This window comes from Dipodomys merriami, unplaced genomic scaffold (assembly GCF_024711535.1).
Source record: "Dipodomys merriami isolate MVZ:Mamm:240054 unplaced genomic scaffold, mDipMer1.0.p SCAF_68, whole genome shotgun sequence".
Taxonomy (NCBI): Eukaryota; Metazoa; Chordata; class Mammalia; order Rodentia; family Heteromyidae; genus Dipodomys; species Dipodomys merriami.
The window spans coordinates 3,427,766-3,454,066 of NW_027206268.1; the positions used below are offsets into that span (position 1 = coordinate 3,427,766).

At 47.8% G+C, this 26,301-nt stretch overlaps 1 protein-coding gene and 1 long non-coding RNA gene across 6 annotated transcripts in view; one reads left to right on the forward strand and one right to left on the reverse strand.

Annotated features, from left to right (window-relative positions):
• Positions 1-26,301, reverse strand: part of Stag1 (STAG1 cohesin complex component) — a 189,755-nt gene continuing 163,454 nt past the window's right edge. For all 5 annotated transcript variants that reach the window (XM_070005473.1, XM_070005474.1, XM_070005475.1 and 2 more), the window contains 12 exons: positions 16,272-16,364; positions 12,314-12,488; positions 10,722-10,861; positions 9,763-9,864; positions 7,503-7,651; positions 6,682-6,810; positions 4,587-4,792; positions 2,916-3,090; positions 2,091-2,201; positions 1,146-1,260; positions 529-609; positions 1-419 (listed from right to left, as the gene is read on the reverse strand). In XM_070005473.1, coding sequence (XP_069861574.1) covers positions 396-419; positions 529-609; positions 1,146-1,260; positions 2,091-2,201; positions 2,916-3,090; positions 4,587-4,792; positions 6,682-6,810; positions 7,503-7,651; positions 9,763-9,864; positions 10,722-10,861; positions 12,314-12,488; positions 16,272-16,364 — 1,500 coding nt within the window. In that variant the 3' untranslated portion in view covers positions 1-395. The remainder of the gene's footprint in view (positions 420-528; positions 610-1,145; positions 1,261-2,090; positions 2,202-2,915; positions 3,091-4,586; positions 4,793-6,681; positions 6,811-7,502; positions 7,652-9,762; positions 9,865-10,721; positions 10,862-12,313; positions 12,489-16,271; positions 16,365-26,301) is intronic.
• LOC138816008 (uncharacterized) lies at positions 4,792-9,048 on the forward strand. The gene is made up of 3 exons (XR_011368538.1): positions 4,792-5,947; positions 6,443-6,600; positions 7,879-9,048. It is a non-coding gene; the product is annotated as an uncharacterized lncRNA (long non-coding RNA).

The following is a 26,301-nucleotide window of genomic DNA, read 5'->3' on the forward strand; positions in this document are numbered from 1 at the left end:
TAAAGTTAAAAATATTTTTTTTACTCAAGGTGGAGTTTCCATAAAACAGGTGTATAACAGTGTTTATCTTGACAGCTGTTTTTTAAAAATTTAAAATTTCTTCCTCCAGAAAAACACGCATCTGCAACGGAGCAGTCTGGCAGGGGGGGTGGGCGGGGAGGGGGGGCCGGGGCGGCCCCGCCGGCCTTTTTGAGGTGAGGTCGCCGCGTCTCCTTGGGCCGCGTCCGCATCCTCTCCCCTGCCGCCACTGCAAAAACCGACTGACCTTCAATCACGGCGTTAAGCAACCAACCAGGTCCCAGCAGAAGTGTTCTCTCCCCACACAAGCTATCACAGTATATAGGCCTCTAGCTCTAGAGAATAGAGTTCCAGGTTTGTAAGTTTCTCTTCGGAGTTCAGAACATAGGCATTCCAAATCCCTAGGGGGACGAGGAGAAACAGGAGGTCAGCGTGGGCACAGCGCACAGTGCACAGCACACAGTGCCCCGGCCCCGCCCGCGCGGCAGGGGTGGGGAGGGCGGCACTCACTGAGTCGTCCTCTATGATAGCTGCCGAGTCGAAGAAGTCTGGCCTCAGCTCAGCTCGCTCGCGCCGGTTTCTTGACGGGGGCTGAAAAGAAATGGTTGAGACCACGCTGCGACCAGGAGTCGCGCAGCGGGCAGGGTCGGCTTTCTGGGCTGGGGTCTTGGTCTGTGGCCTTGAACTCCCACCCTCCTGCCTCGGTGTCCCCAGCGGCACAGCAGACTCCCCAGTCCTGGGTGTTTTTTTGTTTTGTTTTTTTTGGGGGCAGTGTGAAAAAAGATGGGTGGTGAGAAACGTTTTACAAGAAAGGCAAAAAAGACGCTCGCTCACACAGGTAATCCAAGCTACTCGGGCAAGGAGATCAAGGTTCGAGGGCAGCCCAGGAGGGGAAGCCTGCGAGACTCGCATCTCCAGCTACCCATTAAGCCCAAAGCGGGGCTGTTTTCAAGTGCTAGAGTGCCAGCCTTAAGCGAACGAGTTCAAGCCCCAGGGCTGCGGCGTGCACACGTGTGCGCACACACCATTCTGTTGTTGGCAAAACAGAAAAAGCTTGAGAACATGGAAGGTCATCCAAACGGGGGACTGATGACGCCCCCCACCCCCCCCACGCTGCCATCCCTTACCAGATCAATAACCATGGTGTCCTCAAACTCCTCGTTCATGTCCTCCAGCTGGCTCCGCGACGACATCATGACGTCCTCGAAGATGGGCTCGGCGTCCTCTTCCATCAGCCCGCGGCTGCGAAGCAGAGCTGCACTCAACGTGCGGATCCAGCCACGCCAAGTCCTGGCTCTCCCTTGAGGAGCTCACTTTGTACTGTGCCCTACAGACTCCACGCTGACCATGAGCGCCCGCACGTGAGCCACCGTTTCTTTGGTTTACTCAAGATTTCACGGCACACCAGTTCAAAACCAGCCTGAGACTCTCGCCTCCACTAGACTACCCAAAGGAACTCAAAAGTGGAGTGCGCTGTGGTTCAGCACTAACCCAGAGCAAAAGGCAGCTGCGGACAACACCCAGGCCATCTGTTCCAGCCCTAACACTGGCAAAGGAAAGCCAGGCACCAGTGGCTCACACCTATAATCCTGCTACTCAGGAGGCTGAGATCTGAGGATCATGGTTCAAAGCCAGCCTGGGCAAGAAAGGCCGTGAGACTGGTATCTTCAAGGAACCACCAGAAAACCAGAAGTGGTGCTGTGGCTCAAGTGACAGTGCCAAGGCCGTGAGTTCAAACCCCAGAACTGACACACTAAAGATTTAGAGGGAAGATCACTAAATGCAATAATTAAATAATAAGGCACAGACCTAGCTATGTATCAGTCCCCCCAAATCTGGCTTGCTATTAATGACTGCCTTGCATAGAGGGGGAAACTGAGGCACAGGCAGGCTACAGCTAGGGTGGCAAGGGATTCAGATGCCACAGGCCGCAGAGCCCAGGCCTCCCACCGCCATCCTGGGCGGCAGGATACAACAGTTACACCAAACTGCCCCGCCCTACATGAGCAGCCCCGCCCCGCCCCGCCCCGCCCCGCCCCGCCCCGCCCCGCCCGAAGAGCCCGGACACTCACACGGCGTGCCGCACTCCGGCCCTCACTTTCATGTAGTTCATTCCCGTTCTGTCCTTCCGATTCAAGTCTTCTAGCTTCGGCTGGCCTAGCCAGGAGATCTGCATCTGCGGGCTGAGAGGCGCCGTGACTGTCGGCCCGCCCACCCAGCGGCCCTCGTGCGCTCAGGACGGAGCCACACCCGGCCCGCACGCGCTCTTCACTGGCCACGAGAACGTGCTCCAGTGGTGGCTGTGTGACACGGTGACCGCTCACAGCATGGCCGTGTGACACGGTGATTACTCGCGGCGTGGCTGTGTGACACGGTGACTGCTCACAGCATGGCCGTGTGACACGGTGATCGCTCACAGCATGGCCGTGTGACACGGTGATCGCTCACAGCATGGCTGTGTGACATGGTGATCGCTCACAGCATGGCCGTGTGACACGGTGACCGCTCGCGGCATGGCTGTGTGACACGGTGACTGCTCGCGGCATGGCCGTGTGACACGGTGACTGCTCACAGCATGGCCGTGCGACACGGTGACTGCTCGCGGCGTGGCTGTGTGACACGGTGACTGCTCGCGGCGTGGCTGTGTGACACGGTGACTGCTCGCGGCGTGGCTGTGTGACACGGTGACCGCTTGCGGCATGGCCGTGTGACACAGTGACCGCTCGCGGCGTGTCCCAGCACAAGGAGGACGCGTGAGCAGACACGAGGCCCGGGTGCCAGTGCCGCGGGGCTTTATCGGGCCTGCTGGGGGTAATGCGTGGCCCGCATGTCGTGTCCGATGGCGGCTCTGCTCTCTCCACGTGCGTGTGTGCATGCGTGCGTGCGTGCGTACTCACTTGTGCAGGAAGTCTGGCTCGGCGCCGTGCTCCGACTCGGGCTCCTGGATCTGCTCTCCGGCCGGCCGACTGCTCTCTCGCAGCACCGTGGACGTGAGCTGCGGCGCGGGCAGGGGTCCGGGGGTCTGAATCATGGTGTCCGTCCTGTTGAGCCACGTGTTGTCCAGGCTTTCATCTGGAAGGTTCCAGCGGCACGGTCAGGGTCTCACCACAGCTCGGCTCCAGTCCCCATCCCCGACCCCCCTCCGCCCACCAGCGCTTTATGATGTCCACAGGTCACCCCAAGTCCCATTCTACCATGGGGGGACTGCTGCTCTTCTCTGCTCTTAGCAATCACCAAGTGAGGTCATCCGGGCCACACGTGCTTCCTCGTCCTGAATTATGGCTGCTCTATCAGTAAGTGGCATTATGGGTATTGACATTTTTTCAAAGTTAGCTGCTTTGTAAAGTCTGAGCAACAGCGGTGAACTAGACCACGTCATCAGACGTCGGCTAAAGGACTGGCGCTCACTGAAGATCGGGTGACTGTTTCTAAGACTGAGTGGGAAACAACAGACAAGCGTGGAGAACTGCGATGGAGGATACTTTCGAAGAAAAACGACTGCATTCACTGTTCAGAGAAAGTCCAAAGCCCAGCGCCAGTGGCTTACGCCTGGGAGCTACTTGGGAGGCTGAGACCTGAGGATTATGGTTCAAAGCCAGCCTGGGCAGGAAACTCTGATCTCCAATAAACCACTCAGAAAACCAGAAGTGGTTCTGTGGCTGATGTGGTAGAGCGCTCGCCTAGAGCTAAAGAGCTGAGGGACAGTGTCCAGAGTTCAAGCCCCACGACCGACAAAAAAAGAAAAGGAAAGAAAAAAAAAGTCCAGTGTCGTGAAGGATCAAGCGGAGGTGTTCCCTGTTTGGGTGAAAAGGATGACAGCCCAGAGCTGAAGATGAGCAGGGCCTGTGGATTCCAGGCGGTGAGCCATCACTACAACTACAGGACCAAACGGGGCTGCAGCTCTGAGCGCCGTGTGCATGGAAGACCTGGAGAGGGCCACTGCGCATGCTCAGCACCGAGGGGAGGCGGCGCCGAGCGCCTTTCTTTACACCAGTGATTACAACTAGCGTGCCCATCTAAAGACACATACCCAGCTCACAAGGAGAAAGCCTCGTTTGAATTCTAATTCTGATCTTAGCTCTGGGCTTTTCATCACTAGGCAATAATGACACATTTAAATTGTGATCCATCCTGCCACACAGTGGCAAGAAGGGATCTTGAGAAGTAAGTGCACTGACGTGCCGCGGAAGAGCAGTGACACCGACTCAATCCACTACTTACCCCATCCGTCCCATTTTCCTGACAGTTCAGTGCTCTCTTGCTCGTGAGCTGGGGAGGTTATGAAGCTAGAACTGGCGTGGTGGAGGGTAAGCTGGCAGCCGAGGGGCAGGGGCGGCAGGTGGCCTCCTGCTCACTAACATGGGCTCAGAGCAGCAGCAAGGGCTAATGCACTTGGGGTCAGTTCCCCGGACGTATTAGCTGGCCTCTATCTTTATGCTCTTCCACCCTCTCCCCACCCTGTCTGTTCCAGCTTTCGCCCTGGACATCTCGGGGCGCCTCACACACAGGACATGCACTTCTCTCTCACTGCAAGGCCGGGGCGTCCGGCCTGAGGGAGGGGCGCTCACCTTCCACCCGCTTCTTGTGCAGCGGGGGCCGGCCCTTCTTGCTCCTCACCGAGGACGTCTTGCTGCTGCTGCTTCCGCTGTTGACAGACATCCTGTCGTCCTCGCCTCCAGTGACGAGCGAGTTTCTGTAGGAGATGAGCGGCAGCCACACGTCTTCCCGCCGCTCCATCATCTGCTCCGTCAGGAACTTCTCCAGGTACGCGTGTCTGGGAAGAGGGAGCGCGCTGCGTCACCCAAGCGCTTCCAGCTCTGCTCGCTTGGGTTCGTGTCACGTATTCCTGGGATAGTTTCAGACCCACTCCTACTTCTTCCTTTGCCTTTAAATGCCAGTTTCACAAAACCTCCCAAGTTTGGTCAAAAAGATTCTGGAATTGCTCTTTCAGTGTCACACCAGACCTTGGGAGCGCGCAGCGGCGCGGCGGCCTTCTGCTCTCTGGCTAAAGCACCTCCCGCTGGCAAAGATGAAGACCCATTAGTCTTGGCTTTATAAATTCAACAACATAAGCGCATCGGGCCCACGGAGGAAAATGTAGATGCTAAGTACTGGGACTGACTTGTCCTCCACGTCCCCTGTCCCCACTCTGGCTAGAAGCGCCACGCAGGGGTGGAGGAGACACGGGGGCTCCTGCCAGCTCCCAGGCTTGGGGCAGCTGAGAGGTAGCGGCCGCACGGGTCAGTCACCGCTCCGTCACTCTCCAGAGCTGGGGCTGGGAAGGAGGTGGCGGACTGCCCAGCGAGCAGACCCCTTCCTGTCTGCCTCCCGCCACGGTGCGTGTTCTTCCCGCCAGCCCGCAGCAAGCCCGCCAGCCCTCGACTGAAACCTCACAGCAGAATCAAGCCTTCGCCTCTAACCCCACCTAACACAGAAAGAGCTGCAAACCACCGCAAACAACCACACCAACGCAACAGACGTACGCAGAACACAACTGGCCAAGGACAGAATGCACACTGCTCACAGTGCAGACGGACAGAGAGCACGAACCCCCGAGGACTCACGCGGCACACGCCAGGGAAAACAAACAGCTCCAGCCACTGGCTCCAAGGAAAAGTCCATCAACTGTGGGAGATCTGTTTAACCTAAGTATTACACTGTGTGTGTGTGTGTGTTTGTGTGTGTGTGTGTGTGTGCGTGCATGTGTATATCAGAATATATATACACACGTATATACCACAATATCATCATGCTATTTTATAAATTCTTATGTTTTTCCTTTTAAGTAGCAATTAAAATTATGTTTTTTTGGTCAGTCGTGGGGCTTGAACTCTTGGCCTGGGCACTGTCCCTCAACTCTTCAGCTTAAGGCAAGCGCTCTACCACCTGAGCACAGTACCAATCCTGGTTTTCTGGTAGTTAATTGGAGGTAAGAGTCTCACGGCTTTTCCCACCGGGGCTGGCTTTGAACCTCGATCCTCAGATCTCAGCCTCCTGAGTAGCTAGGATGACAGGCATGAGCCACCGGCGCCCGGCTGCAGTTAAAATTTTATAATGCTTCCAAACCACATCACTCCCACCAATCCTCACGTCATTTACTGCCTGAAAGTCTCGCCGTCGGCATGCACATATCTGTGTCCCGAAAATTAATTTTGTGACCTTTCACTTTTCTTTTTTTAAAGTCAGTCTTTTCTCACCCTCTCCCTCCCTGTGTCAGTGGGGGAGAGCCTGCAGTCGCTACCAGCCCACACTGTCCCCACCCCTCAGCTTCCTGCGTTTGCATCTCAAGTGCATGCCATCAGGTCCCGCAAAAGTTCATTTTCTTGAAACAAAATAGAAAGTAGCAGTAAAACCCAATCACAGTACAATGTTCATCATCTCTGAAGGGACTGCCATCTACTTAATTTCACCTCATATTTTCTAGCCTAGGAGTGGGCGAGGAAAGAGAAAGCAAGCCACAAACCCTGAAAGAAAACGCAAGCTTCTGAGCAGTAGAGGAGCTGAAATTATCAGTAACAATTAGCGCTAGAAGATGAAAGCTCTTTCAAACCGTCATAAAATTCCTTACTATGTGCAATTAAGGTAAGCCAGTTAAAAACACAAACACTGAAAGTTCCACTGGTGTCAATATACAAACCACTTCCACGCTGGTGTGAAACTTACACAGTCTTTTTGTCCTGTCGAAGAAGTTTAGAAGAGAATTCGCTCAGTACTTCCAGGAAAGCCAGATTGGGAGGCGGATGCTCTTGTCCTTTCTGATTTTGGTATTTAAAGGCAAACTCGATGCCATCCCTGAATTAAAAGACGACAGTATTTTATTCTTTCCAGGTAGATACAGGCTAACGTTACAGCAGTGTTTGGGAAAGTGCTGTGGTCGGTGAAGTTAGTGAAATGTGATGATTCTGTTTGTGGTACAGGTGTGCGGCCGTGGCGAGTGGGCCGTGGGCTTGGCGTCCAGGCTGTTGTGAGGGAAGGCCAGGGCTCCCGGGGCTCAGCAGCCGCCCAATTCCTGTGCCTTGGTTCTCAGTTATGAAATGACACCAACCAAATTATGGTTCTATACTCTGGTTTTTGGTGATGGGGAGTGAACCCAGCGTGTTGCACTTGCTAAGCAAATGCTTTACCACGGAGCTACATCCCAGCCCTACATACTCTTTTTTGTTTGTCGGTTGTAGGGCTTGAACTCAGGGCCTGGGCGCTGTCCCTGAACCTCTCTGTGCTGAAGGCGAGTGCTCTACCACAGCACCGCTTCCAGTTTTCTGGTGGGTCACTGCAGATAAGAGTCTCACGGACTTTCTTGCCCAGATAAGACATACTTTATAAAAAGGGGGAAATGGATGGTAAAGGATTTTTTTTTTAAATAAATGCCATCATGTTGAGACTGTCTAAACTACATTATCTCACAGATCATCCTGTCTGTGGGTTACTTCAGCCAGGGTGGGGCACGCGGCCCCAGGGGAAAGCGGTCTGTGCCTGTCACTCACTTGTGGAGGGTGGCCACGGCCTCTCGCGTTTTGATCTGGTCCAGCCCAAACGTAAGCGCGAAGCGTCGAGCCAGCTCCTTAATGCCACTGACATGCGCAGATGTCCGGTCTAGGTTAGGGCCTTGCTCCTGAACCAGCTCGTTAAACAGCTGAGAGAAACCAAAACAGGAAAAATTAAACTACAGTGAGCAGATGACACGTGGCTTCCGTTTACAACAGCTAACCCAAGTGCAAGACTGAAGCTGCGTCCCCACAGCAACGCGGAATACCGTGGACAAGGACTTTGTTTTAGAATGAGCTATTTTGTTCTGGAACTCTTTCCACTTCCCGTTCTGTTACAAGTGTTTTAAACGGATGTGGTGGTGTGCACTTGCAGGCCCAGATCCATGGGAGGCTGAAGCAGGATCCGTGAGCCCAGGAGCCCAGGCGCTCCAGGCTGGCCTGGGCGGCGGTGGAGAGCCGGTGGGGAGTGAGGAGCGCGTGTGAGGGTCAGTGTATGGAGTCATTCCTCTCGTGATGAGTGCGCGGCTTTCTCTGTGGACGCTGTTTCAGAGACTGCTGCGGCGGAGCACCAGCTGAGAGGACGTTCGGGCACAGCGTGGCAGGTGCATCCGTGCAGAAGCAGAGGCAGCGGCATGACCGAAGCCAGTGCACGCAGCCTTCGAGGAAGAGCGCGCGCGCGCGGCCTGCCCCCAGCCCCGTCTGCCATTTCAGTTACACCAGCACCGGCATTCATCTCCTCCTCTTGTGTTCACCGGTTAGCTTCGCTCTCTGAAAACTGCCTGTCATACCTTTCTGTTCACTTGACTTGTTTTTATTCATGTGAAGCTAGCTATGAATATCTGCAAACATTTTCTCCCAGTTTCTCAGCTGTGTTTACTTTTCTTGGGGTGGTGCTGGGGGGAGGGGTAAGAGCCCCCCATCTAAGCCTGCTCTATCAGCTTTGGATTCTTTTTTGTTGTTGTTGTTGTCCGTGGGGCTTGAACTCTGGGCCTGGGCGCTGTCCCTCAGCTCTTCAGCTCAAGGTGAGCGCTCTACCACTTGAGCCACAGCGCCACTTCTGGTTTTCGGGTCGTTTATTGGAGATAAGAGTCTCACATACTTTCCTGTCCTGGCTGGCTTTGAACCGTGATCTCAGCCTGCTGAGTAGCTAGGATGACAGGCGAGAGCCACAGGCACCCAGCTCAGGTATTTTTTTAAACTTTGCTAAAAGTGCTTACTGACGTGAAGTCTATTTAAGTTCATTCAGACACCAACATGAGATTTTTGCTTTATGGACTTAAAAAATCCTGAAGTGGATTTAGAAAATCGACCTTTACCTTTATCTTCTTACAGACTTAAACTTGTTTTTACAAATTTATATAATACATTGTCAACTGACCCATGGGCACTGAAAATTCCTAATCCTTTTCCCCACAATGAGCTGAAATAAGACCTTTATCATAAACACACATACTTGTGTATATGCATAAATCTCTAGGCTCCCAGAAACCTCCAATTTATAAACATTTTGTGTTTTAGAAATTTGTTTTTTTTTTTTTTTTTTTTTTTGGGTCCGGTCGTGGGGCCTGAACTCTGGGCCTGGGCGCTGTCCCTCGGCTCTTCAGCTCAAGGCTAGCGCTGCTCTACCACTTGAGCCACAGCGCCACTTCTGGCTTTTTTTCTTTTTGCTTATGTGGTGCTGAGGAATCGAACCCAGGGCCTCATGCATGCAAGACAAGCACTCTAGAAATTTTATGCAATATATGTAGTATATTTTCTTTTTTTGGTGCCAGTCCTGAGTTTGAACTCAGGGCAGGCGCTGTCCCTGAGCTTTTTTGCTCAAGGCTAGTGCTCTACTGCTTGAACTGCAGCTCCACTTCTGGCTTCTTGCTGGTTAATTGGGAGATAAGAGTCTCACGGACTTTCCTGCCTGGGCTGGCGTTGAACTTCAATCCTCAGATGTGAGCCTCCTGAGTAGCTAGGATGACAGGCGTGGGCACTGGCGCCCACTAGTAGCGCATTTTCCTTTGGGAATATTTCTGGTACACCTTCCTCAAATACTTTTTCTAGAAATTTACATGTTAAATTTTGAGCTTGATATTTCATTTGGCCCAAAGCTAGAGCATCTGTTTGAAACATGAACTACAGGTTTACTTACCAAAATAAAAGACATTTCTTTGCAGAAGAACCATATATACTGACAAATGAGACAGTTTAATAAAGATACTTCGCACCTTGTAAGCACACAGTGTTCGTCTCCTCCCCTTCCAGTTCTTACCTGCTGTAAACTGAGGATGAGGGTCTTGGCACACTGGATCTTATCAATCTGCCTGGTTTTACTAAGGGTTTCCTTAATGATATCACCATAGTCATTGTAGTACTATGAGGAAAAGAAAGAAAAAGGAGCTTTACACCAACTGAAATCTTATGATCAAAGAGTGGACTGGTGAAAGGGCAAGTACAGTATGAATGCCATTTTTTACATCTTAAACATCGTGCGAGTTAAATGTTTGGTTATTAGTTTTAACTCTGGTCTCTCTGTATTTGGTATAAGCTCTGTAGTTGTGTGTGTGTGTGTGTCTATCTAGTCTATAATCATGAGGAGTCTTTGCTGTCCAGTATACAGAGCAATGCTTTAAAGACAGAAGATAAAGTCCATTTTGGTCACTTTGGGAATGCTAGTCTAGTGCTGATTTCCTTATTAGTAAGGTAAGTGCTGGTGTGGCCCGGAGCAGTCCTGTCAGGTGTGGCCTTCCCCGGGTCTCGTGGCTGCTCCGCTCTGCTCCGCTCGTCAGCTAAGGTCCGAGCGCGCCTCTGTGCGGCTCTGGGCCTTGGCAGGGGGAGCACCCTTATCTGCAAGATGGAGACTGGAAATACGTCAACATTTGCAGACTTTTTGGGACATCTGAACAGACTTTTTTCTGCTAGGACATTCCTCAATCAAAAATCTGAACTTAGTTAAGTGCTTGATGCTTAAACCTTTTTAGATTTTGCTCAACCTATACAAGTCCCAAGTGGAACCCGGCCAGCCTCTCACACGGGCTGGGCAGAACACTTTCTCTCCTGTGTGGCTATGCCAGAGGGCTAAGCCACCGCACTTGGAGAAAAAGCAGCCAGAAACCGTGTTTCTGCTGTCGGTGTGAGGTGTCAGGAACTCCTGAGGGGCCCAGACGGACAACGCCATCACCCATTTGCCTTAACGGCACAACAGGGACGAATCCAAGTTTGAAGCTCTACCTTCATGTAGTGCTTGAAGATGTCCGCGGCCGCGTGCATGTCCACGATGTCGTAAATGATGAGTTTGCTGAAGGCAGCCAGGAGGTTCCTCCTTTTATGTAAGGCTTCAATTTTGTTAGCTTCGTCTTCTTCATCGCCCTCTAAGCAGAGGAAAGGAACGTGTCACAAACCGCACCCTTCCCGAAGAGTCTGCAGCTGAAAGCTAGCTTGGCATCTCTTCAAGGAGGTGCTACCCAGCTCCCTTCTCTCCGCTGGGAAATGATGTATTTTTGCAGCTCACATTTCACACACATAAATGATAAGCTTTACAAAAACTTTCAAAACACTTAGGGGTATCGCCCTCAAAGTTTTAATGTCAAACCTCACTGGCTTACCTATTTCCAACCCTACCAAGTTTCATTCTAAGGGACCAGATGCTAACATCTGTTCTGGGCTTTGCTATGCCCTCTCACATCCAGGCCTGCTTTTATTTGACTTCGGCTTAGTTATTTTCTTCTGCACATATATGTACCCGTGGAATTTACTCTTGACACCTTTCTTTGCTTTTTTCTAATTAACCTGTTGTGAAACATGGATGATTTGAGCGGGTCATACACCAAGTGGTTGTACTTTACATAAGGACAGGGTCTTGCTTACATTTTACCCAGGGCCAACCTTGGATTGCCTTCTTCCTACCTATGCCTCCCACGTAGCTGGGATTACAGCTGTGAACCACCATGCCTGGTTTATTTGTTGAAATGGAAGGCTCACTAACTTTGTCTGCAATGGGCTCAAATTTCAATCTTTGTCCCATGAGTAGCTGGAATTTCAGGCATGACCCACCATGACTGGCTTCTAAGTTACTCTTAAAGGAGGGAGGTGTTATCTACATTTTGTTCTTGTTGGTTCTGAAATGCCCAAATATGTATTTATGTACATACACAGGTATGAGTGTACACTACCTACGGTGGTGGGCACCGTATGCAGGCAGACACTACCCTGCAAACACTGTACCAAGCTACACCTCAGCCCAACAGTTTACTTTTCTGCAGGAGAGAAATACCCCCATCCTGAGGGGCTTGAACTCAGGACCTGGGCGCTGTCCCTGAGATTTTCTGCTCAAGGCTAGTGTTCTACCACTTGAGCCACAGCTCCACTGAAGGCTTTTTTAGTAGTATATTGGAGATAAAGAGTCTTGGGCTGGGAAGGTGGCTTAGTGGTAGAGCGCTCACCTTGCCTGCATGAAGCCCTGGGTTCGATTCCTCAGTCCCACATAAATAGAAAAAGCTGGAAGCGGCGCTGTGGCTCCAGTGGTAGTGTTAGCCTTGAGCAAAAGAAGCTCAGGGACAGTGCCCAGGCTTTGAGTTCAAGCCCCAGGTCTGGCAAAACAAAACAAAACAAAAAACCCCAGAGTCTTGTGGACTTTTCTAGGCTGGCTTTGAACTGCAATTCCCCACCCTCAGCCTCCTGAGGATTACGCAGGAGTGAGTAACCACTGAGCCACCAGTGCCTGGTGAAATACCAGAATTTTGAAGATCTAATTTGGCTTTTTTCTTTGTCTTGTGAGATTTATGAAACAAGATAGATATCGACAAAACAATCACTGTAATTACCCATGCTTTGATTCTCTTCATCCTGGTCAATGAAAACATGATCCATCACAAAACTGAGGAGCTCAGACTGGAGGCCCGAATCTGGATTAAACACCAAGGGCTGGAGGCCCTCTCGGCCACCCGTCATTAACTGGTGGCTAAAAATCATCAGAAGATCACAGAGTAACATGAAAGCCTGAAATGGAGAAAGGGAGTGCATTAGCAGAAGTGTGTTCATACGCACATGACTACGAGCCAGCAGCAGTCAAACCATGATAGTATGGCTCAACAGCAGGACTGCAACGTCAATGTTAAATACTGAAGTTCCAGCCTTCAAACGTCCCAACCTAATAGCATGACTTTATCTCATTATAACCCACATCCCAATACTATCCATTATCTGAGGGTAGTAACGTAGAAACAGATAATCAAAATATTTTTGGCTTGAATTTGAAAAATCAGTTAAATTCAACTGATAATACAAATGATTATGACTGACACCAGAAATCTATTACCTATTAAATAATCAATCAGCCTAAGTTTTAAGATAATCTCTGTAGTTCAGCACATTATAATGTAGAATCCTAAGCCTGTACACTACAATTTGGAATTCTTAAGTAAAAATCAAAAAAAAGAAAAAATTGAATCTAAAACCATTGATATAAGTAGTACTGTAAGGCCTCATTTTTAATAAGTTTAGAGACCAGTTCACCAAAGACAAAATATTACAATACAGGTCTATGCTGCCAAGTTTTTATTTTGTTTTTGTTTTTTCTTTTTTAAAAAATCAGTGCAAGGCTTGAACTCAGGGCCCTGAGCTCTTTCGCTCAGGCTAGTGCTCTACCACTTTGAGCCACAGCTCCATTGCTTTTTGAGTGGCTAATTGGAGATAAAGAGTCTCACAGAGACTTTCCTGCCTGGGCTGGCTTCAAACCGCAACCCTCAGATCTCAGTCTCCAGTGTAGCTAGGATGACAGGCGTGAGCCACTGATCCCTGGCTTATGCTGCCGAGTTGTAAATATTTAATGGAGGGGGAGACGTGAATACATGTCATGAGTTTATATAGTAACTTTGTCGTAAGAATTTTGAGGTTCTGAAATGTCCAAACAATCAACTTATACTCAAACTCTAAACATTTATTTCTAAGGAGCACCATCAGCTGGGCATTTATTTACGGCTAGGAACATCCCAGCCGTCACCTAAGCCACCGTGCAGCTCAGGCCCTTGCTGTAAACCTGACCATAGGAGTGCGCTGCAGGAGCCACACTCACAGGGCAGGGGGCTTCATGGGAATCCGAGCCAGCCTTGATGCAGACACTGGATGGAGCCGGGCATTTCCTGTCCACACTGCTGGAGTTCTGAGGGGTTAGGGAAGACCATCTCTGTTTCTACTTCCCATTAAATGCTGATGGTGCAGTAAAAGAGACAGGGCATCATCGCAGGATGAACAGTGCTACATCTGTCCTGGAAGGTGACCATGTCCCGGCCCAGCAGAAAAAGCACAGGCCAGGCTGTGGGGCCCCATGCTGCAAATCCAGCCTATGCGGTGGCAAGGCTGGAGGATGGGCGGGAAGTCCATGCTGCAAATCCAGCCTATGCGGTGGCAAGGCTGGAGGATGGGTGGGAAGTCCATGCTGCAAATCCAGCCTATGCGGTGGCAAGGGTGGAGGGTGAGCGGGAAGTTTGTGGGGCGTGGTACTCTGGTGGCCAGTGGAAACGGGAGGATCCGCACCCAGGCCAGCCCCAGCACAAAGTGAGATCTCAAAAGCAAAGAGAGGAGGCTTGGTTCAGGTGGTCAAGCACAAAGCCCAGTACTGAAAGCCAGTAAAAAGTATAGTATGGAAAAGGTAGACTCCGCCTTGCATACAAGTGTAAGTGAAGAAAGTTTCCACAGTGGTTCCTTGGGTGGAGAGGCCTGTGGAGTTGGTGGACTGGAAGGATATTTCCATCGCCACCCTGACTTCTGCACACTGTCCAGGTAGACATGTCTGGGTATTTCCTGCCTTAACAGAGCGGCTCTTTGTCCAAGCCTTCACAAGGTCACCTCCTGACACACAGGACAGCTCCAGTACGCCCACTCCCAGGTCTTCGGTTGGTTAGGGGCAGCTGGGTTGCGGAGTGGTACAGATAAGAATCTGGGATGGACTAGTTACAAGTGCAGAATTGAAGCTCTTCCCAGTGTGGAAGGAGCTGAAGAAAGATGACAAGAGTCAGCATCAAGGCTCCCACTGTCCTAGTACAGGCAGCAGTCAAGAATTCTAAGCCCAGCCTGGTGCCGGTGGCTCACGCCTGTCAGCCTAGCTACTTAGGAGGCTGAGAGCTGAGGATCACAGTTCAAAGCAAGCCCAGGCAGGAGAGTCTGTGAGACTCTTATGAACCACCAGAAAAGCAAAAGTAGCACTGTGGCTCAAGTGGTAGAGCGCTCACCTTGAGCTGAAGAGGTCAGGGACAGCGCCCAGGCCCAGATTTTAAGCCCCATGACGGAAGGAAGGAAGGAAGGAAGGAAGGAAGGAAGGAAGGAAGGAAGGAAGGAAGGAAGGAAGGAAGGAAGGAAGGAAGGAAGGAAGGAAGGAAGGAAGGAAGGAGGGAAGGAGGGAGGGAGGGAGGGAGGGAGGGAGGGAGGAAGGAAAGGAAGGAAGGAAGGAAGGAAGGAAGGAAGGAAGGAAGGAAGGAAGGAAGGAAGGAGGGAAGGAGGGAAGGAGGGAGGGAGGGAGGGAGGGAGGGAGGGAGGGAGGGAGGGAGGGAGGGAGGGAGGGAGGGAAGGAAGGAAGGAAGGAAGGAAGGAAGGAAGGAAAGAAGGAGGGAAGGAGGGAGGGAGGGAGGGAGGGAGGGAGGGAGGGAGGGAGGGAGGGAGGGAGGAAGGAAAGGAAGGAAGGAAGGAAGGAAGGAAGGAAGGAAGGAAGGAAGGAAGGAAGGAAGGAAGGAAGGAAGGAAGGATTCTAAGCTCAATGCCAGTGGCTCATGCCTATCATCCTAGTTACTGGGAGGCCATGATCTAAAGATCAACCCAGCCTGAGCAAGAAATTCCATGAGACTCTTCATCTCCAATTAAAACAAAAACAAAAACAAAAAAACTAGAAATGGAGTTCTGACTCAACTGGTAACCGAGCAGTAGCTCTGAGCAAAGAAGTTCAGAGACAGTACCCAAGCCTTGAGTTCAAGTCCCAGGACCAGCACTTAAGTTAGTAAACAGCCAATAAAAATTGGTTCCAAGTTTTTGTTTTTTGTTTTGGACATTATGGGGCTTGAACTCTGGGCCTGGGCATTGTCCCTGAACACTTCAGCTCAAAGCTAGTGCTCTACCACTTGAGCCACAGCACCACTTCCAACTTTCTCTGCTTATGTGGTGCTGAGGAATCCCAGGGCCTCATGCATGCAAGGCAAACACTCTACCACGGAGCCACCTTCCCAGTTTAAAGTTTTGGACCAGCAAAAGGCAGGGCTGGAGGCGTGGCTCAAGTGATGAGTGCCAACCTCGCAAGTACAAAGCCCTGAATTTAAAGTGTCAGATCTAAATTTAAGCTGGGCACTGGTCGTTTATGCCTGTAATCCTAACTACTCAGGTGGCTGAGGATCATGGTTCAAAGCTAGCCCAGGCAGGAAAGTCTGTGAGACTCTTTTCTCCAATCTACCACCAGAAAACTGGAAGTGGCGCTGTGGCACAAAGTGGTAGAGTGCTCGCCTTGAGTGAAAAAGAGCTCAGCGACAGCACCCAGGCCCCAAGGTCAAGCTCCATGACCGAAAAAAGTCTAAACTTAAGTCTTGCAGGTGATGACAGTGTACTTGTCAAAGTACAGGAATAGAATTTATTTATGAAACAAGTTACTTTGCTTTATAAATACATTATTCAGACATCTACACTCTTGCCCTAGATGTTAGATACATAATACATTACAAAGTGTCATAACATGATGTCTTTTTACTATTCACCTATACATCTGTGTTGTTTTTATCTGGTACTAAATTAATAATTTCTTACCTGTTCTTTAACTGGAGTATTAACATTAGATAGGCACTGTTGGCAAACAGCCAGAAAGGATTTCACTGTTTTCCTCAACACCAACAAATCATCCTGGAAGACACAGGCAGATATGCAAACATGAATTACAGTATTGTACAAAACGGATCCAAAGACATAACAGACAGAAAACAGCCAGACTGGTTCGGCATGAAGGAACTTCGAAAGTTTATCACTGGGAACCAGTTAGTCTAGGTATTTCCTATGACCATGCCTAACACGAAGTTGTGTTCAGGACTATCTGCTTGCTGTCCACTTCCTGGCGCACTTCTAAATCCTTCCACTTCCCAGGGTGCTAGGTGTCTTTTTTGCATGCTGATGAGTTGACTGGTGGTGGGTCCCTGCCCTGGGTAGCTTCAGGCTGCTCGCTGGAGAGACCCAAATAACCCTCCCCCACTTCCTGTAAGTGGAACGGCTGGGAGCTGGGCCCTAATGGCCAAGGCGGTAAGTGCTCAGATAAAAATGTGAAGGGGCCGGCTTTAGAAGCTTCCAGAGAGATGGAAATGAAGCTTCCTGGAGGCCGTACACCCGTGCTCCACCCTTGCCCGTATACCTGGCCCTGCCTTTTATTATTTGTTGTAGTCCAGGCTGGCCTTGAACTACTGATCCAAGTGTGTGCATTACAGGTGTGCAGCACCATGCCTCACTTGTAACCAACTGGCAAGAGTGTTTCTGTAAGTAAATTTCAGTACAGAGCTTTGGTGAGTCACTGGCAAGTTGTTGGAACCCACGAGGGCCACGGGAAGCCCGTGTCCAGCAGGAACTTGCAGCTGGCCTTGAAACTGGAGGTCCAGACCACTGCCTGCAGGCAGCATCTTGCTCCCGTCCGCTGGGGAACTGTGTGGGTGCTGGTGGAAACAGCCACCTCAGAGGCCCCACGAGGGTTCTGTTCTGAGTACAGAAACGAGTTTGTTTCCTCCTTAATGGCACATGCGGTGGGAGCGAGGGGCTGGCTGGGGATGCACGTGGTCTGCTGAGGGGAGGATGGCCAGGGGGGAGGCGGTGGCCCTGCTTCTGACGTCACTGCAGCTGGCGGCAGAGGCCGCGCCATGGACGCCCGTGTGGGGAGGCAGGCAGGACTGACGCTCCCTCAGCCTCACGCTCGGATGATTATACTCCGTCCATGACGCTGGACCTCATTGCCAAGGCAATGGCGGCCTGGGGGCGCCCTGTGTAACAGCACCCTGAGGCCTGTGCGCTCTGCAACTCCCCCCGTAAAACACCGCACGCGCTACTCCAGACAAAGCAATCAGTCTGCTTCACACAAAAGCCACGCAAGACCGGCTTTGCGATGACCACCACACAGGACTGACACCCAGGCCACAGCGAACAACAGTTCAGGAAGCCAGCTTAGCTACATGGATCTCACAGATACTGATTTAGATGGGCGGAGGCACGCTACTGCTGTTTAAACCCCACACACCATAGCCAGCTCCCAGGGCCACTGCTGTCCTTGGGATGGGAACCCTCACTCCTACCTTAGGATCCACTTAGAATCCAGGAACGCTGCCACCGCCCATGATAGTTCCAAACAACACAGAGTTCTCTTTCCTGTGCAATGAAGGAAACTAAGGAGCCGGAGGGACTGGGGAGCAGCGACGGGAGCACAGGGAGAGACAAACTGCCGACCCATCCCACACACCCCAGCTGCACCCCAGAGCCAAGGAGCCGGGAGGTGTGTTCACCCCCAAAGCCGCAGACAGTGGAGCATTTACTTCAATGCTTTGGGCAGGAGAAGTTCAAGAAGCTTTGGGGCTGCGACTTAATGATAACAAAACAGCAGGCATTGTTAACTGAACAAACAACTAGCGGTAAATATATCTGTATTAATACTGAAGCTCAAAGTGAAGTTTCTTGCCTATCTTGCTGCAGGAACTGAAAACAGAAAAAAATAAAACAACTCCTCCTTCTCCTTCTCCTTCTCCTCCCCCCCCATCCTCCTCCTCTTTTCCTTCCCCTTCTCCTTCTTCTTGTTTTTGCTAGTCCTGGGGCTTGAATTCAGGGCCTGAGCACTGTCCCTGAGCCTCGTTTGCTCAAACAAGACTCTTAGCACTTGAACCACAGCACCACTTCTGACTTCTTTGAGTACTTTATTGTAAGAGTCTCACCTTCCTGCCCAGGCTACCTTCGAACTGCAATCCTTAAATCTTAGCTTCCTGAATAGCTAGATTATAGGTGTGAGCCACCTGGCATACAGCCGCAAACTCAAATTTAACCCCAAAGACCATTCTGCAACATGAAAATACTGGAAATATAAGAACTGTGCACTTCTTACATAAACACAGTGGCTCAGCAATGTGTCACCATTTAACAAACACCTAATAGTTGTTAATTACTAGGAAAAAACATTTCCTCCCCCAAAAAATACCCTGCAGGGGAATAAAACTGTATTACCGTGTCACTCAAGGGGTATTAAGCAGGATAAGATACCTATTTTATTTCTATTTAAATAAACAGCAAGACAAAGAAAGTAGACTATTTGATCGCTAATGTTGGTGGAAAAACCTCCCATCTCTATACTACACTGGAGAGTCTTACGTTTTGTCTAAATAATCCTAATATTGCCTTAGGTCTCTAAGATCAACAACTAAAGCACATTCTTGTGTTGTAATAATTGTGAGTTATAACAAATTCTAAATAACAATTCTCGTTTCTGGCTTAGCTTTCACAGAGCACTCTATAGGAAAACTAGGTTCCTGAAGGCCCAGGACATCAGGTTTAAAACTCTTACTGAAATACTGGAAGAACCATGACTCATAAATTTTTGGGGGTGGTGTGGGTGGGGGGAACAGGGCAGTCCTGAGCGCTGTCCCTGAGCTGCTTTGGCTTAAGGCTAGCGCTCTACCACTTCAATCACAGCACCACCTCCGGCTTTTTCTGTTTATGTGGTACTGAGGAATCGAATCCAGGGTTTCATGCATGCTATGCAAGTACTCTACCCCTAAGCCACATTCCCAGCCCAAATTTTTACTTTTCTTTTTTTTTTTTTTTGGTTGGTTGTAGGGCTTGAACGCTGGGCCTGAGCACTGTCCCTCAGCTCTTCAGCTCAAGGCTAGTGCTCTACCACTTGAGCCACAGTGCCACTTCCGGTTTTCTGGTGGTTTATTGGAGATAAGAGTTTCACGGACTTTCCTGCCCGAGCTGGCTTTGAACCATGATCCTCAGATCTCAGCCTCCTGAGTAGCTAGGATGACAGGTGTGAGCCACTGGTGCTTGGAAAATTTTTACTTTTCTAGGTTGAATATATTTACTATTTACTTCTGGTTTTCAGAAAGTTTTGGGTTTTTTTTTTATTTGTCAGTAGCAGGACATGTCCCTGAGCAATTTTTGCTCAAGGCTAGCATTCTACCACTTTGAGTCACAGTGCTACTTCTAGTTTTCTGGTGGTTTGCTGGAGATAAGAGTCTCAGGGACTTTCCTGCTTGGGCTGCCTTTGAACCGTGCTCCTCAGATCTCAGCCTCCTGAGTAGCTTGCATTGCAGGAATGGGCCAGTAGTGCCCAAGCTCCAGAGGGTTTTTAAATGCTAAGTTGGATAAAACTTTCAAACACAGAACTTTAGATAAACAGACCTACTTTATACTCCAGCTTTTTTTTTTTTTCCTAAATGAAAGACCCTTCTGAGAATTGAGCAAGAAATGGCTCTTTTTCCCCTCCTATTTTGAGAGAGCTAGAATCAGGAACCTGTGACTGCATGTGATAACATCAAGAATAAAACCTACTAAGTAAGGAACAAGTCTAGAATCATGGACTGACCAAAGCAAAGGCTTACAACTAATTGGACAGCTAATGAAGATAAAATTCTCAAGAAATAAAAAAGATAGAGGCAAAGGATTCGAGCAGAAAAGAAGTGAAATTAAATGGCTATCACTAGTAAAGATGTGCTCCTGGAGGGACAGCAATTATTTCCCATGCGGGCCCCATTCCCTTCCTTTTTAAACCAGTAGCTCTGCAGATAGAGATGTGTGCCACAGGAATTCTGGGCAAAAACCCAAGAGAGGTAACTCTTGTCCCCTGCTACTCAGCAGGAGAACAGAAAGATCCAGAAAGCAGCCTGTATACGTCTTCTTTCCTGCCTATTTCTAGCACACTTCTAGGAGTGTTCTCGTGGGGAGAAGAACAAGGCTAAAGGGACTTGACTGTCAGCCCCCCTTTCTCTTCTTCCTTCTCTACTCCGGATGTTACAGTGAGCCCTAAGTCAGAAGCGTGCAAACAAACAAAACTTATACGCACAGTGAGACCAAGGGAGGAGACTCGTAGGAGAGGAACACAAAGGCTCAAGGCCTACGTGCATGATTATAAAAAATGTTTATCGAAATGAACTCCAGGAAAAGGAAATGAGGTTTTTTCTTTGTTGCTGTTTTTCTTTTCTATCTTGTTTGTTCATTTACCTGTCTTTGGGAGGGTAAAGGGAGACGTGTAAGTGGAGACAGAGAGTGAACAAATGTAGCAGTGGTACTCACTAGGCATCGTGTTGAAAATGAACTATACAATTTGGGGGTGGGGATGGGAGGGAAAAACTGCTAGAGAAATGTGAGAAGGGGGACACTATCCAAAAAGAAATGTACTCATTACTTGACTTAAATAACTGTAGCCACTGTAGATCACCTTTATAATAATAATTTTAAAAATTTGTAAAGAGAATTTGTTATCTGAGCACTTGAATCATCACTTTCATTACAGCTGGTAGGGACGGTTGATGAAAACAGGAGTAACAGCAGGTCCCAGGCGGGGATGTTTGTGCAGGCCTCTCTTCGGCAGTCCAGAGTACAAACACACAGGGCAGAGTAGCCTAAGTGCTAAGACAGAGAGGGCAGCACAGCTCCTTCAGAAGGGAAGGGGAGAGGAGGGGCGAGTTTGAATTCTAAATCTCCTGGCCCAAACAGGCAATATGGCAATATTGCAGCCCTCCCTCATTTGCTTGGCTCTCCAAATGTGTTTCCCTGACTGGACGGGGCTGCTTGGGCCGGAGCAGCACTAGGGGGCAGCGGAGCGGAACGGAGCACACGGAGACTGACCCGTGACACGGCCCAAAAGAAATGAGGGGAAGGGAAGAAACACGCAGGGGGCAAAGCCTGCAACGACCACCCCAAATACTCATCAAGACCTAGTCTTGATGTGACTTCTCAAAATACTTCGTTTTATAAAGTGTTGACTGCTAAACTGTATAATTACAGAATTAGAATTAATCTACCTGTATGAAAGTGCTCATGTGAAGTACAGACAAAAACAAAGCTTTTAAACTAATCTCTAAAAAGCAATTTGGCAATATGTATCAAGATTCTAAACTTACTTAAAATAAAAACCTTATATATACATGTGAATGACAACCTAGGGATTTCATCTCTTTTTTTTGGGGGGGAGGCGCGCGGGGGTCTGGTCGTGGGGCCTGAACTCTGGGCCTGGGCGCTGTCCCTCAGCTCTTCAGCTCAAGGAGAGCACTCTACCACTTGAGCCACAGTGCCACTTCGGCTTTTTCTTTTTTGCTTATGTGGTGCTGAGGAATCGAACCCAGGGCCTCAGGCATGCAAGGCAAGCGCTCTACCTTCCCAGCCCCGCGATTTCATCTCTTAAGGATGCAACACAAACAAAATGAGGAGAACAGCATAAGCTATTAGTCGAGTGTGCTTATCATAGTATTAATCTTATTAGTAAACATGTCTAAAGCTAAGTTTTTTGTTGGTGGTGGTGGTTTTAAGGCTTGAACTCAAGGCCCTGAGCTCTTCTGCTCGAGGCTAGCGCTCTACCACTTTGAGCCACTACTCCACTTCGGGTTTTTGAGTGGTTCATTGGAGGTAAGAGTCTCACAGGGACTCTGCCAGGGCTGACTTCAAACTGCGATCCTCAGATCTCAGTCTCCTGAGTAGCTAGGATAACAGACATGAGCTGCAGACACCTGGCTTCTAAAGCTAAGTTTTTTAAGAAAACAGAACATAAACTGCAATGTAGCTATGTAAGCAATTAGTACATACACAGTGATTAGGCTTGAGGAAAAAATGCTCAGGGACTGTGTCCAGGCCTTGAATTCAAGCCTAGGACCAGCACAAAACATATATATTCTCTATGTTTCAAATGACTAATTCCTTTTATGTGTGGGTGTCAGTCCTGGGGCTTGAACTTGGGGCTTATATACTGTCCCTGAGTTTGTGCCCAAGGCTAGGATTCTGCCACTTTGAGTCACAGTGTCATTTTTGGCTTTTCGGTGGTTATTTGGAGATAAGTCACGCAGACCTTCCTGCCCAGGCTGGCTTTAAACCATGGTTCTCAGATCTCAGCTTCCTGAGTAGCTAGGATTATAGGTGTGAGCCACTGGTGCCTGGCCCAAGACAGTCTCTTATATAGCTCAGGCTAGCCTTGAACTTGTGATCTTCCCCACTCTGTGTCCCAAGTGCTGAGTCCAAGTATGTGCCAACATACTCATTGCCAAAATACTACATTAGACTAACATAATATTAATAAACTATTATATTAACTAAAAAGAAGGCACAGACCATAACTATATGATCTCAAAATATCATAAATCTAAACCACAGCAAAACATTAACAAGGGTTATCCACAGGTAGTAAACCTTGGGGGCTTTGTTGTCTGCAAACAATTCTACTTTCTATTTACACTCAACTAATAGGCTGAATTCATTAGCTAAAAATACTATGTCCTCTTCAGAGATTTACCTGGGTTTTGTAAATGAGAAACAAACAGATGGTAGTCAGCTGGCTTACTTGCTGCTGAAGGATCCATTCCATCTTAATATCTTGTCAACAACAACAAAAAATTGCTTCATACATTAACTTTTAGTTTCCCTCCAAGTGGCCCAACATTAAAAATGTTAAGTATATTTAACGTTTATCAATATTCCAGCATCTACTACACTGCATTTAAATTTCAGGGAAATATTATAAAGAGGGAAAAGAAGGGACCTAGTTCTATATTCATCAGTACTGAGGCTCTCAGCGGGCAGGACAGCGGGGTGTTTAAGATCCCAGCACTTTCTATCTGCATGCAGTGGGGTGTACAGAAACCCAGCTTTGTAAAATGACTGATGACATTACCAATTTGTGGTCTTGAATGAGTTAACCAGTGCATGAAAGTTTATTAAAAACAAAACTATAACTAATCTGGCCAGAACTAAGTGTATTAAAAGCTTTAACACAAGAGTAAAGACAGCACTAGTAGAAAGAACTAGACTGAGAGTGGATGGGATGTGCTGTAAATGCATGGTTTCAGGTACTCCCAATCTCCGTGAGGCTCAGGCTCCACGTCTATCCCATGGGACTGCAATTACGTCCCCTTTACGGATAGATTACGAACATTTCATGAGAACAATTATGTTCATATGGCTTATAAGATACAGAAACACCAATAAGGTAACAGTAACAATCTCTCTCCTAGGCTTCATTTTCAAATTCCTCTACAATTCTAGTAAGATAGCACAACGTAACGCGGCCAGAGCGAACCCAAGACTGAGCCACTGAAGCACGGCTCTATCATTCGCACGTGGCAGTACTATGAGAACTGTCCTAGCAGTTTTAAAAGTAATTTGTGATAAAATTATGCTAAGTATCAACAAGAATCTTTCATGCAAGTCCATTTTCTAGAGGAAAATATAAGATCTCATGTATCTATGTAGATATGTTTAGTATCTCAGTTTTTGGTCAGCATAGAGTTTAACAGCTAGAAAAGTTTGCCTTAACACAGCTTTCAATTCTATCAATAAGAGACAAATCAATCCATCAATAAGACACAAATAAATCCATTTTTTTTACAAGCCAGAACTGGGGCTTGACTAGGGGCATTCTCAATCATGAATGGCACTCCATCACTTAACTATGTCTCTAATTATGGCTTTTGCTCATTAGAAATAGGATTTCCATGATTTGTCTGCCTGGGCTGACTTCAAACCTTGATCCTAAAGAGCTATGTTTCCAGAAGCTAAAAATCTAGCATAAACTACTAGCACCTACTAATAAATGATTTTTTTTTTTAGTTGTTACTAATACCTAGAAAGCACTTTAAATTCATAAAATGCTTTCACGTAAATGATAGGCTCTGAAATTATTTTAATGACACGCCTTAAGGTTATATAAGTTAATGATATGGCTTGGAGAGACAGAAAGTCTCTTTATCAAGCAGGAGACTAATAATATAGACTACATTCATATAAAAAATGTACATGGCTCTTAAATTCCTCAGAGGTATTCTATACCTATACAAGGTAGCAGAATATTTAGCGATTACTGGTCAAGAAGTTATTATATGCCAATAACCATTTAAAAAGGACCAATCTTGGCAAATGAAAGATTAAATCTAAGAGTTCTTATGTTGTGAGCAATCAAGCTTTTCAAGGTTATGACTCACAGCGCCATCTTTTTACTACTGGACATAACTGATACACAATAATGACTCAAGGTTCTTTAGACTTAAAAAAAAAACGCTACTAACAACTTCAAGGTGAGAAGTTAATTAAAGAGTGTTTTATATGCACTAAAAATGCACACAAAACTACAAAGGAAAATCAACAGAATAACAAAGCATCTACAAGTGGCATCAGTGTTCTCTCTGGCATAAAGGAAATGCGTGCTGGTCAGGAACACATACTGCCAAACCAGCATAAAGCACCTGGCTTCTGACAAAAATGAAGCAGAAAGGCAGGAATCTTAAAATAGAAATGCTTAAAATGTATTTAAGAGCAGAGATTCTTTACGTGTTTTTTGTGCCAAGGCTTGAACTCATGGCCTTGTACTCTTCCTTGGCCTGTTCATTCAAGGCTACCATTCTACCATTTGAGCCATGTCCAGCTTTTTGGTTGTTAATTTGAGATAAAAGTCTTCTGGATTTATCTGCCTGGTCAGCTTTAAACCAGAAACCTCAGCTTTTAGCCTTCTGAGTAGCTAGGATTACAGGCATGAGCTACTGGTGCCCAGTTTATGAATAGAGATTCTTGTGGTAGTGGTTCATGCCTAGCTACTCAAGAGGCTGAGATCTCGAGGATGGAGGTTTGAAGACAGTCTGGACTGAAAAAGTCCATAAGGCTCTATCGCCAATTAACCAAAAATAAGCCAGAACAAAGTGACAGAGTACCAACTGTGAGCAAGTAAGCTGAGCAAACGGGTAAGGTGCAGTATCAAGCACCAGTACTGGTACATAGGCTGGCACATATTAAAAAAAAAAAAAAAAATCAGGCCAAATATTTCCCAAGACCTTTCAAAAATGTTAAAATGTGACATCTTTAAATTGGCTTTTGTTACTGACAAAAGGTTAAATATAAAATTTTCTTTTAAGGACTGAAATTGCCAATTAAAATAGAAAAGGCCAATACAATATATTGCCATCTTTCAAATGAAAAACAAGCAAGTAAACAAACAAATTGAACTACATTCCAAATTCAAGGAGATCTCAAATTATTCATCAGAAAGGAAAAAACCTTTCTCTGAGAAAAGATGATCTGCATTAAAATACTGGTTTTAAATGGAAGCATTAATTAAATTATCTTTAGTGCCCTCATAGTGTGATAAAATGAAGTATATGAAAACATCCCAATCTTTTAAGGTTGCTTTTTTTTAATTCATGGAACAACAGCAGCACCTATTTTAGATCTGTGTTAGATTAGTCCAATGTGTTGTCATTTTCTTCATCGTTTCTTTTTTTGAATTGAATTTTTTGTTTTCTCGGTGGTGGGACTTGAACTCTGGGCCTGGGTGCTGTCCTTCAGTTCCTCAGCTCAAGGCTAGTGCTCTACCACTTGAGTCACAGCGCCACTTCCAGTCTTCAGGTGGTTTATTGGACAAAAGAGTCTCACAGACTTGCCTGCCCGGGCTGACTTTAAACCTAGATCCTCAGATCTGTCTCCTGAGTAGCTAGGATGACAGACGTGAGACACTGGCACCCAGTGAGTTAAATGTTTTCTAAAATTTTTACTAGGAGCTCACATTTCTTAAAATAGTATTTCCTGAAAATTCTTTAAAGCATGATGTTTCAGAAGAGATTTTGACTTA